This window comes from Notolepis coatsorum (assembly GCF_963971535.1).
Source record: "Notolepis coatsorum genome assembly, chromosome: 4".
NCBI lineage: Eukaryota > Metazoa > Chordata > Actinopteri > Aulopiformes > Paralepididae > Notolepis > Notolepis coatsorum.
Window position 1 is genome coordinate 60,376,943 of NC_140168.1, and position 17,716 is coordinate 60,394,658.

The following is a 17,716-nucleotide window of genomic DNA, read 5'->3' on the forward strand; positions in this document are numbered from 1 at the left end:
TCGCATGGAGCCGGCTGTTCTGCGGGGCCGTATGCCTGAGCAGCCGACCCCGCACAACTGACACATCTGTTTAGACCGTCCGCCCCCGCCGCTCACCGCCAATTGACGTGATCGAGCAGAAGCGGAGAGCCCGGGTCGCAAGACACCACCCACCCAGAGAGACCGTCGGCCAGCCGACTGCCTCTCGCGGCAATAGTATCCAGCTGCACAGCCGGAGCGCAACGCTGGCAGGGGAACTGCCCAGCGACGCGCACTCTCCTCCGGGCACCTCTGAGGCTCACCTGCCTGGCACAACGTGGAGCAGGCAAGCCCCACTACGCCCCGAGGAAGCCCAAATGTGAAGCGCCGGTGGAGGTCAGAATAATCCTCTAGACTCTCCGGTGGTGACGACATTATCCTTTCTTTCTCCCGTAAATTAGTGAGAGAGGGAAAAAACTAAAGACAACGCCAACACAGCTCCTTATAACTAACTAACTACTTCAAAGCACTGAACTTGAAGAGGTGCTATACACGGACTTCACAGTGGTGAAAGTAGGGAAGGAGCTGGTAGTATGGCCATGGCCCCGCTTATGTATGAGCGGATGTGGGCGTGGCCAGGCAGGTGAGGAGCGTGCATGTGGTTGAAAGTTTTCATGATAGCATATGATTAAAGGGACAGTTCCAATAGAGCAGAGCGCAAAGCTATACGAAAAATAACTACATCTCTGACGTTTTTAACAAACCAAACAGTTGAGAATTAAGCAAGCTATGGTTATTTCAATAGTACATGCACCATGCACCATGCAACATCGGTCTCCGTTGGCCAGCAGCGCGGGTAAGCCATCTAGTGATATCTATGGGTATAGTACTACACAGGGGAAACAAAAAAACTACTCATCCTCGTTTTTAGTAGTGTTAATGTAGATAAAGCATGGGGTCTTTTTAAATCCTTCTTTCTAGCAGCAGTGGATGAAAGTGCACCAGAAAAAACCATCAGAGTCAAAGTCAGATCGGAACCTGAATGAACGCGGAAATACTTGGAGCTATAAAATCTAGAAATTACATGTTCACAAGATTTAGTAAAAATGATAAATGTCACTATGAATTGAAAATGGGGGACCCTGATGTAAACAAGACAAACGTCTTTCTCTGGTCTGCATCCCCTTAACAATTGTGTGTATTGAGCCGTACTGTGTACCCATTCTGCAATCTGTTAAATAAAGTTTTCATTCATTCAAGGTTGGGTCATCAAAATGGTACCCTAATAGTTCAACAAGGACAAAGCTAAGTGGTCTTTCACACGCCTGAGAGCAGCCACTAGGGGGAGAACAACTATGTGCTTTGCATCTAAAACCCTACTGTATTGTTATCATACCCATCAATCTGAGCAGATCTGTATAGAGTCAGGGTCTATAGTCATGGAAAACCTGCAAAAGTTATAGTGTTTGGACTATTATTCAGGACTGGAAAAGGGACGGAAATGATAGAGTTTTGTATCCAGTTGAACCTTCTCCTGATGCTGTTCTGCGGTCTCTTCAAGACAGCTTCAATAGTATACAGGCTGCCTTCTCTAGTCTTCGTTTTAATACAAGTCTAAAATCAAAAATAAAAGTTATGGGGTTTGGAAAAAGGTCTGTTGTCCCTCCTGGAAATATCACAACAACTAATGGCTCAGTTCTGGATACAGTCGCCTCTTATAAATACCTGGGTATCTGGTTAGATAATACTTTCTTTTTCTCAGCATGTGTTACATCTTCAATCAAAAATAAAAGCTAGACTTGGCTTATTATACAGGAATCACTCCTGCTTCACTCTGATAAAACGCTCCCTGGTCCAAATGTCCATTCTCCCATTGTTTGACTATGGTGATGTAATTTACCTGCATGCAAGCAAGAGTGTCCTTGGTCGCCTTAATGTTTTGTATCACTCAGCAATTAGGTTTGCTACAAATGCCCTCTTTTTAACTAGGGATGTTCGATATTGGCTATTTTACCGATATCCGATATTGTACAACTCTTAATTTCCGATACCGATACCAGGGTATGCAGGGTTCCCCCCCCCTAATAATTTCAGGTAATTAACATTACATATCTCTTGTCATGGAATTAACACAACATTATTCATACTTTTGACAATAAATAAAATAAGAATTTGTTCTTACTTGCTTGCCTGGGTAAATAAAGGTTAAATAAAAGAAAAAAATATATACTTTTTTTTTTGTTTTTTAAACCGATACCGATCATTTCCGATATTACATTTTAATGCCAATATCGAAAAGATTCGGACATCCCTATTTTTAACACATCACTGTGACTTGCACACATCTGCAAATTGTCAATTGTAAATCTTTATACTCTCAATGAGAAATAAATGGACTTAGATTAATTTACAAAACCGTCCTTGGTCTGACCCCTCCTTGTTTGATACACTTAAAATGTTAAAATTGTCATCTACTATAACACCAGAGCTGCTCACCATATCTCGCTAGATGTTACCCGTGTTAACACTTCCTTTGGTCAATCCTCCTTCCAATTGGAGGAACAGCAGTTGGAACGAGACTGCTGGGAAAGACTTTGAAAATGGACAAATTGATCCCCCTCACTACTTTTAAGGACCGTTTACACACCCACCTGCAACAATTACCAAGCCATTTAAATGTAATTTCACTGTTCTGGTTCTTGTATTACATACTTTGTAATTCTATTTGGTTGTTTGTTTGATGAGTTTTAATTATTTCCTTTACCTCTGTGATGTATGTAGTCTGTCTCTTTTCTATTTCATTTTCCCTGTTACCCTTCGAAAGGCCTTTTTGTTCTCTCGCCAGGCCATCATTGTAAATAAGAATTTACCTGCCTGGTTAAATAAAAACGTTTTGGAAATGTCAGGAATAATCTTTATTTTTTGTTGTTGTGAAGTCTTTTGAGTGTAAGCAATGTCCTAGACAAATAACACAAATTAAACTGTATTTGACTTGAGATGTATTCACACTCAAATCAGCTATTTAACAGAAAATGCAACATTTGACTAATTCGGGCAATGGAATACTAATTGAAAAGCCATGTGTGTAGTTGTGTGTAGAACATGTAGCTCTATTCTCCACAACAGCTTGAATAATGTTACTTTATCTCACCTATTACTATCAAATTACAACCAAACACGCAGTTACATCTCATCATGAATCGATGGGGAAATTATAGTTACAAATTAAACTCTGAATGTATGAGTTGGAGTTGGGATTCATTCATTTTAGTTCTCTTTGAATTCCCCCATTTTCTGCTCAGCTAGACCCACGGAATGAGATGCTTCCTCTGGTCAGGGGAGGATCCACTCTGGGCAGCGGCCTCCTCGGACACTGGCACCGTGCCCAGACACCTCATCTCCATCACAGCAGAAGATGGCATCTCGCCACGTGCGTCCAAAAGGGGGCTGGAGCCGACATCACTTAATAGTCACCCACTAATCTCGTCACCCACCCAACTGAAGCCCTGAGAACGACAAATGAAATGTCGGGTCACAGGGCACAAGTTTTCCCAATTCTAGAAGATAATACAGACTGAGAAACTAGTACTGTAGTTACCCGTCATATACATCATATTGTTTAAACTGGCAGAGATTCAGACATAAGACGAGGAGCAGTTATTAATTAGATTTTATTTCATACACTATACACATAGAAAATATTTGGCACTCGTCTCTATGACAGAGAATAGCGTAGATCTTTATAATTTACTCTGAACATGATCATAGCTCTAATGTACATAAAGACTATTATACATTGATAAAAGGAAATGGAAAAAAGGCAATCTTGGCGCTTTTTCTATTTTTCACATTCGTTAGGAAAAGAAACACTTTTTTGCTCCACAGCAAACCAAGACGAAGCAGGATCCAGGGCAGGTCAATGTTCAATTAGTTCTGATATGTCTCACAGCGTCGTCGTCCCCCCCCCCCCCCCCCCAGTGTGTAGAGTTCGTCATCGTTCATGCTTGGGCATGATGTCCCCTCGCTCCACCACTGCCACGCCGTTCCTGCTCAGCTCTTTGGGCGCCACGTCGGCGAAGAACTCAGCCATGACGGGACAGTGATCAGACGCCACGCCGCCCCAGGACCAGTTGTCTGGGATCCAAGGATTGGTCAGACCCTCCCGCACTACCACACAGTGGCCTGTAGGAGGCAGAAGACACAAGGAGAGGAGATTCAGTAAGAGAAAAAAAAATTAAAATAAAAAGGTCTGGGACCTGCAATAACAAGATAATGTAAATGTTATTTTCATATGTAGCCTGTTTGATGTGTATCTAATGCCAGGCTGAATGTAGCAACATGCGTTTACACTGGGTACACATGTTAATATGTCCAAAGTGCACCTGTGTATATGAATGCTAGGGAAAGCAGTGGTAAGACTGGACAAAGAGGAGCACACGACTAACAAGAACCTCATCTGTAACTTGAAAATGTCATCATCTGTAATTGCAGGTGGATTTGTGTAACGTCGGGGCCTAAAAGTTGGTTATTCTGTTGCTATGACAATTACTCTATTATTTAATGTGTATTATAATTCGGTATGAGAACAGTGTTCGTTACCATGGTTTACAATGATAAACACCGGTACACTTGGCTTGGCGGCAAATCGGTTTGCATTCACAATACAAACCGGGCGATAGATTTTATTTGTTTCCAAGCTATTTTTTGAATTTTTAACAGTGCAGTAAAAAACTATTCAAAAGATTATATAGAATAGAATATAAATCCTTTATTTATCCCGAGGGAAATTCTGCACTACAGATCGCTCACAGTAAACAGTAAACATTTAGGTAGTCAAAAACAAGAAAACAAGAATAGAGAATAAAGTACGGTCCGGGATATACATTCTGGTATTGATTATGAAGCTCATGATAGAATAATCAAAAATCAAATATATTTCCCAACACGACACAACCAACCTGAGTAGATCTTCTTGAGGGAGCGGCTGAGCCAGATGTTGTCGAGACACAGGGAGCCCTGCGGGGAGCGGGTGCTGATGTTGGTGAACTGAGAGGAGGGAACCAGGGCGCTGAGCTTCTCCTTCCGCAGGGCCTCCAGCTCGGAGCTCTGAGGAGACAGGCCGAAGTCACCCAGCACCAGCAGCTCCTTCTCGCCTAGGAGGACAGAGGAGCACAGGAGGAGAAGTATTTATTTGTCATGCAGACCAACATACACACATGCAAGATGGGCGACCCACAAGAACACACACACACACACATGTCGCTGATGAAATGTCTCTCTGCACTTTTCCCATCTCGTCGTCCTTCCCCCCCCCCCCCCCCCAAGGACCAATCCAAGTGCTCCTAGCCGTCTTCACCAAGGACGCGACAGCGTTAGCGATCTGTTCTGCATGTTTTTCCATTGGGTTTATCTTATCGGGAGGGGAAACCCTTGCGAGCACGGGGAGAGAACATGCAAACTCCACACAGAAAGGCCCGGGAGATACCCCACACCCTGGGTACCTGGCAACGCAGCAACCTGGTCCCCTAGCGGGAATTGAACCCAGGACCTTCTAGCTGTGAGGCAACAGTGTTAACCACTACACCACGTGCTGCCAGGAGGCTCAGGGAAATGTTGGCCACAGACTTGTTCTTTTTCCACCCTTTTTCTTTGTGGAAACCTTTCAACATACAAATAACAATAACACAACCGCCCTGCGCCTCCCCCAGACGAAAATAAATAAACTAGAAGAGTGTGCTCAGTAGAGTGCAAATGTTCACAGAATGTTGGAGGAAACAATGATCGCTATTTGCAAGACAACATTGCTGTTATCTAGTCTAACTAGACTGAATATCCGGTTAAACCAATCCTGAACATCACATTCTGGACACGTAAATGTAACATTAGCCACTACTGTGAAAGCCAGTGAGAGAGAGAGTGGGAGAGATAAATAGAGAGGAGGAAGAGAGAGCGCCACAAGTAGCTATAGCGAGGTTAATTAGGTTAATACTGAATTTCAGATGTACAGCCTACCTGGTGATGTTATTGGTAACGTTAGCTAGCTTGACACTCATGTCTAACTCCACAAGTTGTTCTGGGGTAAAACCTCTCCTCCTGAGATATATCCACACTGTCCTTCTCACACCTGTTTTTCTTCCTTGGGCAACTTGCCTGAGGTCCTGTCCTGATTAATGTTTCATGTATAGTGTTGTGAAGGATCAGATTAAACCGAATATATATATTTATTTATGGATATATATTTAATAGTATTTATATATCGTTTGATATCCCTTGTATATTCCTTGTACATATACACTGAATATCCCTTTAGTCTACTAACAGCCCATAATAGTTTCATTCTCTCATTGGACAAGAACCTGGCGCCAGCAGCCAAGCCCCTTGGTTCAAGTTCAATCGTGCCGACGAACATGTCGTTACTAGCCCCGGTTCCGCGTAGGAATACGTCTGCCGAAATACGAATGGTACTATTTGTTCACAGCGCATATATATATGGCGCAAGTAAAGTAGAACTTTCTTTTAGTCCCTTAGCCCTTAGTTCTTTACCCTCCAACCTAGTGGCAAGACGTTAAGCCTCACCCACGATACACGTGTGGTGCAGTATGGTCAACTTGGCCTCAGAATGGCATTGAGACATCGTGTGGATTAATAGTTGAATTGTCATAGTTTGGCACTATACCGTCGAGTGGGACGTATTTCTATTAAGTTAATAATAGTCTATTATGTATGGTGCATCGTTCGGTTAGAGTTATAAAGTGAGCAGTACCCCCATCGTTTTCCTCGCGTTATCTAGAGTCTTAACCAGGCTGGGCAGACCACATGTGGTGCTTTCATCCGAGGAGTTCTGGGCTAGGACGAGTGGACCTGCACATTGGATTACCTTACCCGGACGACGGCGAGCCCTACACGGCTTGGATTATCTACTTGCTTTGGGTGCTTTGATTATGCCATGGATAACAGCCAACACTGGTAAGTGTTGGAACTACCCCCGAGAGGAGTCCAGGTGAGACGGCGCTCTACCCCGAGTGAGGTCGCCTCACGTCTCTTCGTTGTGGACCGGCAGCTACCGTCTACAAGAGGGCCCAACGGTATTCATCTGTGGACCAAGGTTCTGTGGGCACCGTGTTCAGCACTCTGAATTCTCCCAAGAAATCGTTGGCCAGATGGGATATCGCCAGCGGCTCTCCTAACCCCCCCCCCCCCCCCCCCCTACTGACTTACAACCAGCGGGACCCCCTTTAGTATATCCAGCTATAATCATTAAGTACCATCGCTATAGTTCCCTAAAGAACCAGGTTGTATACTTGCTTCCTGCGTAACCAGAGATTGGACATTCAATGTTGATTTGCCTACGAATACTCATTTGCCTTACAAGTGCATTCAAATCATAAATGTCATTAAGTGAACGTTGTATATACCCTTTGCTATATATTAAATATTCGACTTATACATTTGTGTGGACTTGGTTTCATGGTGGGAAAGTGTTCATCATATCTATATCATGTACTGTGTGGCCAGTAGTTAAAGTACATAAAGTGGTAGTGGTTTAATGATACCATACTTATCAATACAGTCAGGGAATTGTACCCCTCAGTTACAATTGGTCCTTCGAGCCGGATGGTAACTAGTGTAATATTAATATAGTGTTATTAATATTGAAATGGCCTATGATGAACACTCCACGAAACGGTCCTCCTAACGTAGAACGCCCGCGGCGCAGACGACAGCCACCTCCGTACTTAGAGGATTACGCTGTCAGTCAACTACCTAGCCTTCTACAAACGGTAAACGCGGTAAAAGTAGAAAGTAAAATTATGTCTGACCTTAACGACCAGGTTACCCCGACCACAGAGGCCCTAGTGGGTTCTAATGTAACTGACCAAGCTCACGGTGGGGACCAGGAGGGAGCTGACATGCCTTTACCCCCCGCCAGTACCGAAGAAGTAGTCCCCGACCAGCCCCGGGAGGAAGACAACCCTACAGAGAGAGAACTCTGCACGGAAGAAAAGGAGGAGAGCGCCGAGGAAATAGAGCTCCAGGACTCCCCAACGAGTACCGCCAGGAGCGGCTCACCTCTACAACCGTCTTCCCCCAGCGAAGCGGAGAGGATGCTATCACAGGCGTTCCTCGTCAGCCTGACAGCCTCTACCGAACGCGATCGACTCCAGGGTGAACGCGATCGACTTCAGGGTGAACGCGATCGACTCCAGACACAGCAACGGAGCGAAGAAGAGCGCATACGCCTGGAGATGAGACGCCTTCAGACGGAAGAGAATATGGCAAGAGACCGAGCAGACACCCAGCGTGCCGCTGCCGGTGCCCAAAGAGAAGCAGAGCGCGACCTCGCTCTCATCCAGCGCGAAACCGAGCGCGACAGACTACAAGCCGAGCGCGACAAGCTACAAGCGCAACTAATGGAGCAGCTGATCCTCAAGGCAACACCCTCTCCCTCCGCCAGGGGTTCAAGGAACTCGTCGAGACAACAGTCAAGGGCAGCGTCTCCTAACCGAGCAAGCGCCCCTGAACTTGACCAACAGACCAAGCCTATACCCCCCGCAGACCCCCTTCCCCGACCGGTCCAAGCGAGACCCAGCTACAAGGAAGGAGCAGCATACACTGCGGAGAAGCTAAATAAACGACTACAGGATCTAGAGGACCTGATAGAAGAAGAAGAGGGAGAGGAGGAGAACCAAGCCCGACGACAGCACAGTACTCCACCGGACCAGGAGGTCCAGTACAGCCCAGGCTATACCCCCGCGGCGCTGCGCTACAGACCCCCGACTCTATTCACGGGTGAGCACGACGCACGACCAGCCCCGAGGAATAGCACCTGGACCAGCGGGCCATGGTACCCTGCCGGTACCAGCCCACAGAGAGGCGCAAGAGGAGACTCGCCTAGGAGGCCTCTCCCCCAACGCTCGCCGATGTATCAGCCATCCACGGCGTCATACATTGCCACACCGACCATCCCAGACTTCACCCATGAGAATCGGGCACAGTACACGGAGCTCCGAATGTGCTTAGAGACAATGATGGTGGATGTCGTTGATGAACGTCACAAGTATGCAATATTACTGAAGCACCTGAAAGTACCCCGAGCGCACAATATAGCGCTAGCCTATGCCACCTCTACGACCCCATACACCGCGGCTCTAGCAGCGCTGGACCAGAGATATGGACGTATATGGGATTACGTAATCCAAGAGATAAGGCATATTGACCGCCTACCCCCAGCAACAGACAATCGCTCATTAGACGACCTGTCTATAAAAGTGCAGTCCCTGGTAGGGATGCTGGGAGCGCAACGAGAAAAGGGTATGCACGAGCTATACGCCAACTCTAACGTCGAGAGGATTTTAGAGAAGCTGCCACCCGCCAGACAAGAGCGCTTTAGGCGGCAGAGAGACCACCGTGATCCTAACGGTCCCGAACCATCCCTCCTCGATCTAGCCGACTTCCTGGCGAGAGAAGTCAGCAGCTTACGACTGGATACGTTCGTGCGGAGCACACCAAGCTCCAGAGAGGGACCCAGGAGAATAAACGATGGAAGAAGATCGGTGACTGTCATGCACCAATCAGAATCAGTACCGAGCAGTAAGAACCACAGTACCCCCTCGAGGAAAGAGAAGTGGAAGATGGTGTGCCCGTACTGCGAGAAGGAACACTGGCTGTCACAATGTGACCTGTTCACCAAGATGAATGCAGAAGAAGTGAGTCAATGGATAAAGTCCAACAGGCGCTGTTACCGATGTGCGCGCAGTCACATGGCAGCCGAGTGCCGCCTAAAGAAGAGGTGCAGTCGGTGTGACGGAGCCCACCTAGATGTCCTACACGACAGTAACAGAAGAAAGCCTGCACCTGCACCATCGAGCAGCACAAAGGCAAGTGTCATGTACATTGACCCCGCCAGCAGCAGCGGCGCCCAAGTGCTCTTAAAGGTAGTCCGTGTAACATTGAGCTACCAAGATAAAGTCATGGACACTTATGCCGTCCTTGATGACGGGTCAGAGAAGACCCTCCTGCTCGCGTCCGCCGCGGCCCAGCTGGGACTGCGGGGGAGCGAGAACCAAATGACGATTCGGACAATAAGAAGAGATTTAAAGACGATAAAGGGCGAGAATGTCTCCTTCACTATCGCAGCAAGCGGGCAGCCAGAGCGACGGTATAGGCAGGGGAGGAAACTAACTTTTTGGCTTACCAGCCAACTGGCGAGTATCTGATTTTTTTTACCAGACAAACTGATTTTTTACCAGCCAAAAAAAATCGCTAATTGTGATAATTACTTCTTTGTATGTCTTCGTCTAAATTGATTTTCAATCATAGTAATAATCACACCGTGTCTCTACTCTTTAAAATATTTATTAGCATAAAACATTAATAACAGTCTCTACTCTTCACAATATTAGCATAACACATATTAACATGAAAGAGGGATCTATTCTGGACTGGGTTGGGCTGAACTGGGCAGTGAAAGATGCTGGGTTGGGCAGTGAAAGAAAAAAACCGAAGTATGTTGTGAAGTGTATAGATAGATGTGAAATGTATAGATGCCAGTACTGTCTATCTGTATGTCGTGTATGTCATATGTTATGATGAATTGAAAATGGGGGACCCTGATGTAAACAAGACGAAAGTCTTTCTCTGGTCTGCATCCCCTTAACAATTGTGTGTATTGAGCCGTACTGTATTGTACCCATTCTGCAATCTGTTAATAAAGTTTTCAATCAGTCAATCAAGTTAACTTTGAACCTCGGTTGTCAAGCCACGTCAATGTTGTGTATGCATCCGAGTGTTCACTGTGCCTTTAAGACGGCACGGTGGTCTGGCAGGCCCTTACGACAGTGCTGTCAAGTGTTGTGGTAACGTCAGTTGGGTTGGTCTGCTGTTGTGCACTGGTTGAGCTAGCCCCTTTCGTGACTGCGATGTGCAAGCCAGGGGCTTTTGAGCATGAAATAAAATGTCTAACCTTACGTCGTAGTCCGGTGCGCAATAGACTAACATACACCTCTGTAATTTAAATGTGTCCTTGCCTTGGACTCGAGAGTTGTACTAGGGTTGGATGCAGTTCCCCGTTGCTCAGTCTGTCTGTTTTCCATCTTCTGTGTTTAACGTTATCTGTTTGCGAGTGCTTCCTTGACTGATGGCCAGTACCACGGGACTTTTATTCAACATTCTATATTTCCGCGGGTTGGCCAGTACTGCAGGAACTTTTATTAAACATTATATATGTCCGCGGGTTGGCCAGTACGGCGGGAACTTTTATTAAACATTATATATGTCCACGGGTTGGCCAGTACTGCGGGAACTTTTATTAAACATTATATATGTCCGCGGGTTGGCCAGTACTGCGGGAACGTTTATTAAACATTATATATGTCCGCGGGTTGGCCAGTACTGCGGGAACGTTTATTAAACATTATATATGTCCGCGGGTCTTGTGCAGTGCTCTCGTGGCACTGTCAACTCGCCAGACTGGCGAGTGGTCTTCATGAATCACTCGCCAAACGTAAAAAATACTCGCATTTGGCGAGTAAAGTGGCCTAATTTCCTCCCCTGGGTATAGGATTACAAATGCTTTCACCAGCCAAGAAATAGGACACAGTACACCTACCCCATCGCCAAGCTGATGGATAAATATGTGCACCTGCGTCAACTACCTATCCCGCTCATAGACGGCGCCACCCCGACCCTGCTGATAGGCTCCGACCATGCAGACCTCATAGTCCCGATAGACCGGGTCCATACAGGACCCAGAGGCTGTCCTGCAGCAGTCAAGACCCGCCTAGGATGGACACTACAAGGCCCCCTCGCTAAATCTCTCAACCGAACAGCAGCCACTAGCTGCCTCCACTCCAGAGTGACAGAAGAAGACACCACTCTCCTGCAGCATGTCGAGAGGCTATGGACACTAGAAACAATGCCCTTTAAGAACGAAAAGAAAGACATTCGTTCTAAAGAAGACATTTACGCCATAAACCTCCTCGAGCAAGGGACAAAGAGAGTCACAGTCGGCGGAGTGATGAGATACGCAACTCCACTCCTGAGGCGAGAGGGAATGCCCACCTTTCACGCCACGAAAGAAGCTACGGAGCGGTATCTATTGAACACAGAGCGGCGCCTAGCCAAAGACCCCGCTCAAGAGAGTGTGTACCGCGCTGAGATTGAGAAGCTAATCACAGCGGGACACGTAAAGAAGATTGACTGGCGACGCCGTGCGCTGCTCCGCGCCTCTCTGATCAAAGACGGCTTTGATCTCCGGCAGCAGGCCAGCAGCGACCCCCCAGTATTACGCAGCCTCTCCCCAGAGGAGAAGCCCTTGCTGCGGTTACCATGGAGAGAGAGGATCGGAGATGAGCACCCAGCCATCTACCAATGGGAAGTCCTCCCCTTCGGAACCACATGCAGCCCGTGCTGTGCTACATTTGCACTACAGAAACACGTCGCAGAGGACCCAGCAGCAGATGAAGAGGTCCGACACAGTGTGAAGAACAGTTTCTACGTGGACAACTGTTTACAAAGCGTTTCGACTCAAGAAGAAGCCGAGGCTCTCCTACTCAAGCTACGCGCCTCCCTGATCAAAGGCGGCTTTGATCTCAGGCAGTGGGCCAGCAGCGACCCGCACGTATTGCGCAGCCTCTCCCCCGCGGACAAGGCTGCCAGCAGCGAGACGTGGATGGCGACCATCCCAGGAGAAGCCCAAGAAATGACACTAGGACTAGTCTGGCGCTTCAAAACAGACTCGCTCCACTATAGACACAAACCCCTGACCACGGAGCAGGGAAGGTCGACGGCGATACAGACCACCAGACGGAGTGTGTACAGAACACTCGCCAGACAATATGACCCGTTGGGATGTATTCTACCTTACCCCACCAGGGCAAAGATGATTTTACGAGCACTATGGGACAAGGACCAGGGCTGGGACGACCCAATACCCGCACCCCTTGCCTCCACATGGAGAGAGTGGGAGACGGAACTCCGCTCACTCCGAGGCGTCAATATACGCCGCAGCTACTTCCCACCCACAGTGAGGCCAGAGACATGCAAGATGGATCTACACGTCTTCAGTGACGCCTCCGAAGTAGCCTATGGATCGGTGGCCTACTTGCGTGCCCAAGAGAAGGGAGGAGAGATACACCCTGCTTTCATCCTGGCTCGCTCAAGAATAGCCCCACGAAAGCAACAATCTATCCCGCGTCTAGAGCTCTGCGCAGCCCTAGCAGGAGCGCATCTAGCCACGTTAATCCAACGTGAACTCACCATTCCGGTGCACAGAACAATCTTGTGGTCAGATTCCACGACAGTACTCACATGGATCAAGTCTGATTCATGCAGATACAAGGTCTTCGTGGGAGTCAGAGTCACCGAGATTCAAGAGTTAACAGAAGCAGCGAGCTGGCGGTATGTGGACACCAAACACAACCCAGCTGACGTCATCACCCGGGGAATGTCCCTAGATGACCTCACCCGTCACAACATCTACAGTGACGGACCAGAGTTCCTCAAGCTCCCGGAAGAAGAGTGGCCTACGCCCACCCCACGGGAAGCGAGTAAAGAGGAGGCTGAGAACAAGAAACCTATGTTCTGTGGACTGAGCACAGTCGCCTCCACAGACCCCAACATAGATGATTGCCTCACCCTACAGAGTGCGCAACTAAAGACATTTCTGCGGCACCACCCAGAGATTCAGCCCACTGCCGACATTTCAGCAGCTGACTACGAAGAAGCAGAACTTCTTCTACTACAACGAGCCCAGAGAGACTCGTTCCCCGATGAGCTAGACTGTCTACAGGGAGGAAAGCCCGTCCCATCAGACAGCAGATTGCTCCACCTGGCACCCGAGAGCGACGCCCATAATCTCATCAGAGTGGGTGGTCGTCTGCGGAGAGCCCCCGACCTACCGGATGACGTTAAGTACCCGATAGTCTTGAACAGCCGACACAAGGTCACAGAGCTGATCATAAAGAAATACGACGAGGATGTGCACCACGCAGGAGCCGAGAGAGTCTTCTCGGAGATCAGACGTCGCTATTGGATACTTCAAGGAAGAGAAGCAGTGCGACGCTTCCAGCGAACCTGTCTAGACTGCCGAAAGTGGCGCGCGCAGCCCAGCATACCCCGGATGGCTGACCTACCTCCCTGTCGCCTCCGACTCGGCGACAAGCCATTCCACTCCACAGGCATGGACTGTTTTGGCCCGTTGTATATAAAGAAAGGAAGAGGAACCGAGAAGCGCTGGGGTATTGTATTCAAATGCATGACCACCAGAGCGATACATATCGAACTCCTTCCAACCATGAGCACAGACTCATTCCTTATGGCCTTCCGAAGATTCACATCACGGAAAGGAAAACCGTCTACATTGTTGTCTGATCACGGGACAAACTTCAAAGGCGGAGAAAGAGAGCTGAGAGAGAGCTTCCAAGCTATGGGCCCAGAACTTAAGACCCACCTCGCTCCATCCCAGATTGACTTCCAGTTTAATCCCCCGAACGCACCCCACTTCGGTGGAACCTGGGAACGAGAAGTACGTTCTATAAAGACAGCCCTGTACGCCGTGCTTGGGGCCCAGACTGTAGCGGAAGAAGTCTTAATGACAGTCCTCACGGAGATCGAGGGAGTATTGAACTCCAAGCCCCTCGGCTACGTCTCCAGTGATATAGCAGATGTCGACCCAGTCACCCCCAACACACTCTTGATGGGGCGGCTGGACCCTGCGCTACCCCAGACAATGTACAGGCCTGAAGAAGCGAACGGCCGAAGAATGTGGAGGTACAGTCAAGTGCTGGCTGACAAGTTTTGGAACAGCTTTCTACTCCACTACCTACCGTCTCTACAGACCCGCCAGAAGTGGGTAAAAGAGAGAGACAATTTGACAGAAGGAACAGTCGTCATGATTATCGACCAGTCACTACCCAGAGCTATGTGGCCGGCTGGCCGCGTAAGCAAAGTGATCACCGGTGCCGATGGCAAGGTCCGAGCAGCTGAGGTGCTCGTCCAAGGGCGAACTTACACACGACCCGTGGCGAGGCTAATAGAACTGCCCAGACTCCCAGACACTATCGATGACGACCATGACCCCACGACTTTGTGAGTTGACTGACCCTTACAGCGGACCTTGAGTGATAGACAGTGTGGTTAATCTGTCTCTGCTTAGCTAATTAGGTGGGACTAATTAGGGGGCGGCTGTTGTGAAGGATCAGATTAAACCGAATATATATATTTATTTATGGATATATATTTAATAGTATTTGTATATCGTTTGATATCCCTTGTATATTCCTTGTACATATACACTGAATATCCCTTTAGTCTACTAACAGCCCATAATAGTTTCATTCTCTCATTGGACAAGAACCTGGCGCCAGCAGCCAAGCCCCTTGGTTCAAGTTCAATCGTGCCGACGAACATGTCGTTACTAGCCCCGGTTCCGCGTAGGAATACGTCTGCCGAAATACGAATGGTACTATTTGTTCACAGCGCATATATATAAAGAAAGTAGAACTTTCTTTTAGTCCCTTAGCCCTTAGTTCTTTACCCTCCAACCTAGTGGCAAGACGTTAAGCCTCACCCACGATACACGTGTGGTGCAGTATGGTCAACTTGGCCTCAGAATGGCATTGAGACATCGTGTGGATTAATAGTTGAATTGTCATAGTTTGGCACTATACCGTCGAGTGGGACGTATTTCTATTAAGTTAATAATAGTCTATTATGTATGGTGCATCGTTCGGTTAGAGTTATAAAGTGAGCAGTACCCCCATCGTTTTCCTCGCGTTATCTAGAGTCTTAACCAGGCTGGGCAGACCACGTGTGGTGCTTTCATCCGAGGAGTTCTGGGCTAGGACGAGTGGACCTGCACATTGGATTACCTTACCCGGACGACGGCGAGCCCTACACGGCTTGGATTATCTACTTGCTTTGGGTGCTTTGATTATGCCATGGATAACAGCCAACACTGGTAAGTGTTGGAACTACCCCCGAGAGGAGTCCAGGTGAGACGGCGCTCTACCCCGAGTGAGGTCGCCTCACGTCTCTTCGTTGTGGACCGGCAGCTACCGTCTACAAGAGGGCCCAACGGTATTCATCTGTGGACCAAGGTTCTGTGGGCACCGTGTTCAGCACTCTGAATTCTCCCAAGAAATCGTTGGCCAGATGGGATATCGCCAGCGGCTCTCCTAACCCCCCCCCCCCCCCCCCCCTACTGACTTACAACCAGCGGGACCCCCTTTAGTATATCCAGCTATAATCATTAAGTACCATCGCTATAGTTCCCTAAAGAACCAGGTTGTATACTTGCTTCCTGCGTAACCAGAGATTGGACATTCAATGTTGATTTGCCTACGAATACTCATTTGCCTTACAAGTGCATTCAAATCATAAATGTCATTAAGTGAACGTTGTATATACCCTTTGCTATATATTAAATATTCGACTTATACATTTGTGTGGACTTGGTTTCATGGTGGGAAAGTGTTCATCATATCTATATCATGTACTGTGTGGCCAGTAGTTAAAGTACATAAAGTGGTAGTGGTTTAATGATACCATACTTATCAATACAGTCAGGGAATTGTACCCCTCAGTTACATATAGCAAACATTTAAATGTTCAATTCAAGGAATTCCCCTCCAACGTCCAATAGCTGCTCAGCACTGCTGTTCACTCAAGCATTACGCTGTATTACGCTGCCACCTGGTGGAGGTAAAAAGTTATCCCAAACGGGCACACGTGGTCATCTCCCCAGTAGCTCCCGGCTAGTCAAATAATAATAATAATCACCAATACTAGTATCAGATATATTGGTGCAATACCAGGCTAAAATAGGATATGAATACCAGGCTAAAATAGGATATCAACACCAGGTTAAAATATGATATCAATACTAGGTTGAAATATGATATCAATACTATGTTAAAATAGGATGTCAGTAAATACTCCAATCTGATGCCAAGAAGCCACATGAAAAAAGTCAATAATCAAAAGAAAAAAATACTATGCATGTTAAATAACTTGAATATCAAATCTCTGACGGAGAAAGATATCCTAAATCTCATTTTTAGTATAAAAATAAAAAGGTTGACGTCTATATTGTTCAGTAAAAGTCATAAATCAGTCAGTACTTGACATTTAGTTCTCTGAATCTGTATTGGTAGAAAAACCCATGGTAGCAGTCAGTGAATCACCAGTCTAAGTCCCAACAGTGATTGTGTTAAAAGCAAGGGTGACCTTTAATTGGGCTGTAGTAGGAGCAGACTTTCAGACTGACCTTTGAGTGTTTGCTGGATACTGGGGGAGAGGCGTTGTGGTTTGGTTTCATCCGAGTTATGATTCTTCCCGTCCGTCTCTGCTGCTGTTCTCATGTGGACGTTCACCAACGTGAGCTCCGACGCACCGATCTAATGGACACACACACACAATCCAGTCAGTCTTGTAAATAGGATGCAGAATCATAATATAAATAGTATGCAGTATAAATATACAAAAACTATCTACACATTAATGTCAGTCCATAATTTTATTTTTAGAAACATTTTTAGAACTGTATATACCGGTAGTAATCTTTATTTTAGTCATATTTTATCTTATTCTATGCTAATTTTATTTATATTATTGGATGCTGCTATGGTTGAGGAACCACAACAAATTGAATGTAACTTTTGCTGTAAGGTACTGAATGATGTGACAATAAAGGAATCTGAATCTGAATAATGCAGCATCAACATACTTAGGCAAGTATGATGTATTCCACAGCTGGGTA

General features: G+C 47.0%; 1 protein-coding gene across 1 annotated transcript in view; it reads right to left on the reverse strand.

The window, feature by feature from the left end:
* Positions 1-3,945: 3,945 nt before the first annotated feature.
* The window catches only part of eepd1 (endonuclease/exonuclease/phosphatase family domain containing 1), a 68,799-nt gene continuing 55,028 nt past the window's right edge, over positions 3,946-17,716 (reverse strand). Inside the window, exons 5-7 of the mRNA XM_084313142.1 lie at positions 17,225-17,354; positions 4,917-5,111; positions 3,946-4,140 (exon numbers count right to left, since the gene is read on the reverse strand). Coding sequence (XP_084169268.1) covers positions 3,950-4,140; positions 4,917-5,111; positions 17,225-17,354 — 516 coding nt within the window. The 3' untranslated portion in view covers positions 3,946-3,949. The remainder of the gene's footprint in view (positions 4,141-4,916; positions 5,112-17,224; positions 17,355-17,716) is intronic.